This window comes from Portunus trituberculatus, chromosome 47 (genome assembly GCF_017591435.1).
Source record: "Portunus trituberculatus isolate SZX2019 chromosome 47, ASM1759143v1, whole genome shotgun sequence".
In the NCBI taxonomy this organism is placed as follows: Eukaryota; Metazoa; Arthropoda; class Malacostraca; order Decapoda; family Portunidae; genus Portunus; species Portunus trituberculatus.
This window is the reverse complement of record NC_059301.1, coordinates 9,253,049-9,255,548: the sequence shown is the minus strand read 5'-3', so window position 1 is coordinate 9,255,548 and position 2,500 is coordinate 9,253,049. Positions and strand designations below refer to the sequence as shown.

At 50.0% G+C, this 2,500-nt stretch overlaps 1 protein-coding gene across 1 annotated transcript in view; it reads left to right on the top strand.

Moving 5' to 3' along the window:
* Positions 1 to 2,500, top strand: part of LOC123498136 (guanylate cyclase 32E-like) — a 222,757-nt gene that overhangs the window by 156,752 nt on the left and 63,505 nt on the right. Inside the window, exon 9 of the mRNA XM_045245310.1 lies at positions 444 to 562. Within this exon, the coding sequence (XP_045101245.1) occupies positions 444 to 562 (119 nt within the window). The remainder of the gene's footprint in view (positions 1 to 443; positions 563 to 2,500) is intronic.

Here is a 2,500-nt window from a genome sequence, read left to right as displayed (position 1 = left end):
ACTGAGACCACATCACACACAACACACACCGGGAAAACAAGGACACAATCCCTCGAGTTACATTCTGTACCTATTTACTACTAGGTGAATAGGGGCTACACACATTAAGAGGCTTGCCCATTTGCCTCGCTGCTTCCCGGGACTCGAACCCGGCCCTCTCGATTGTGAGTCAAGCGTGCTAACCACTACACTGCGCGCGCACGTGTCTGTGTGTGTGTGTGTGTGTGTGTGTGTGTGTGTGTGTGTGTGTGTGTGTGTGTGTGTGTGTGTGTGTGTGTGTGTGTGTCTTTGTGCGTGTATACACAAAGGTCTCAGGATTTATTTTTTATATATTCTCTCTCTCTCTCTCTCTCTCTCTCTCTCTCTCTCTCTCTCTCTCTCTCTCTCTCTCTCTCTCTCTAGCACACACCTGTCCGGCTAACCAGTTCTCGTCTCCCACACAGGCGTGGTTCCCTCCCCGGCACCCATGTTCAACAAATTCGCCTCCAACGTGAACGCCTTCCTGGAAAAGCCGCCCTTCAACCACCCCAACGCCGTGCACAAGATTGGCGGCATGAAGAACGTGAGTACATGACGTAGTATTATCAAGGAGTGGGAGAGAATTACCTACGTGACATTACATCAAGGGGCGTGATCCTAAAAATATCTGCGTCGCACCTCCAGTACTTTTAAAAGGCTATAGTTAAAAAGCTACAAGGATTTCTCAAAGAGGTTTTCTTTTACAGTTTTATTGAGTGGTTAACAAGATTTTTTTTGACATTATTAACTCCTTCAGTACCGTGACGCGTTTTCCTATTCATTCTGGTAACTATTTGGTGATTTTATACACCTTCAGAAACTCATGTAGGGAATTGAAATAGTGTAGACTGTGGGCTATTAATCTTCTGACCTCCATAGATCCTTCCTAATGGCAATAAAAATGGTCTAATCGTACACAAAATTCACGGTAAAAATGCGTCCCAGAACTGAATGTGTTAACGGGAGAAAGCATCATGAGAACGAGGCTAACCCGGCTACTCATCTGTGTGTCCCTTGAAAACAGCAGTGTTGAGCAGGAATGGCGTTTCTGAATACGGGACTGAGTTATCAAGACTGCAATATAATCCTTGGTCCTTGCAAGACTGTTAGGTGAGCTAATTCTCAGTACGAAGTTGAAGGAGAAGGAGGAGGAGGAGGAGGAGGAGGAGGAGGAGGAGGAGGAGGAGGAGGAGGAGGAGGAGGAGGAGGAGGAGGTGGTGGTGGTGGTGGTGGTGGTGGTGGTGGTGGTGGTGGTGGTGGAAGTGGAGAAGGAAGAAGAGGAAGAGGTGGTGGTGGAAGTGGAGAAGGAGAGAGGAGGAGGAGGAGGAGGAGGAGGAGGAGGAGGAGGAGGAGGAGGAGGAGGAGGAGGAGGAGGAGGAGGAGGAGGAGGAGGAGGAAGAGGAAGAGGAAGAGGAAGAGGAGGAGGAGGAGGAGGAGGAGGAGGAGGAGGAGGAGGAGGAGGAGGAGGAGGAGGAGGAGGAGGAGGAGGAGGAGGAGGAGGAGGAGGAATACAAAGGAATACAAAGGAAAGACCAAGCAACAACAGACCCTGGGGTCCTTACTAGGCTGCTTGGTTAACTATTCTATACTAACTACACAGTGTGAGAGACAGGACAGCAAAGCAGAAGGCTCCTCCCCACCCACCCATCCCACCAGCCGAAGCCGGCCGGAAAAGGAAAGGCACCATGTGGTATTGAAAAACCAAATGGAATTTTAGAGGATAGAGAAAAGAAGTTGTAATCTACGTCTACTCTTGTTTGTGGGGGACTATGTAGGTGCTTGACGGTTATGTAGTGTGGTGAATGTGCGTGTGGGTGGAGTCACAGTGTGGATGTCGGAGGGGTGGTGCGGCAGCCTTGCCTGGCGCTTTCAAGGAAGGCAGCAGTCAATCAGGCCCCAGCTCCGTTCACTCCACTGAGTAAGCGTACTTTCCCTTGGAGGGACGCCGTACACTGATTTCCCCCTGCAACATTGATCCCTGGTTGTCCCGATGGTGATAAAAAATTAACAGGGCCCTAGACAAACACAACCCGTCACAGGTCGAAAGTGGGAGTAGTGACCGTTAACTCAGGGTTATCTGTGAGTGTAAGTATAGTATAGTGTAATGTAAATGTGGACACAGTGTAGAGGTCAAGAGGTGGTGCGGCAGCCTTGCCTGGCGCTTTCAAGGAGGCAGCAGTCAATCAGGCCCCAGCTCCGTTCAGTCCACTGTAAAAGTGTACTTCCCACTAAGGGCGCCGCACACTACATGGTTACCCCTGCAGCAGTGACCCTGGTACTTTAATTCCCGATGATGATCACTACTGTCAGGGCTCCTGACTTTCCACAGCCCGTCACAGGTCGAGAGTAGTAGTAGTGACCGTTAACTCGGGGCTGTCTGTGTCGTGTAAGGAGGGTAAGTGTATTCGCGAAACACCCGCAATTCACGATCTGAGGCATATTTCTTTATGGACGGCGCAAATTACTCGGAGATAAACAGTGA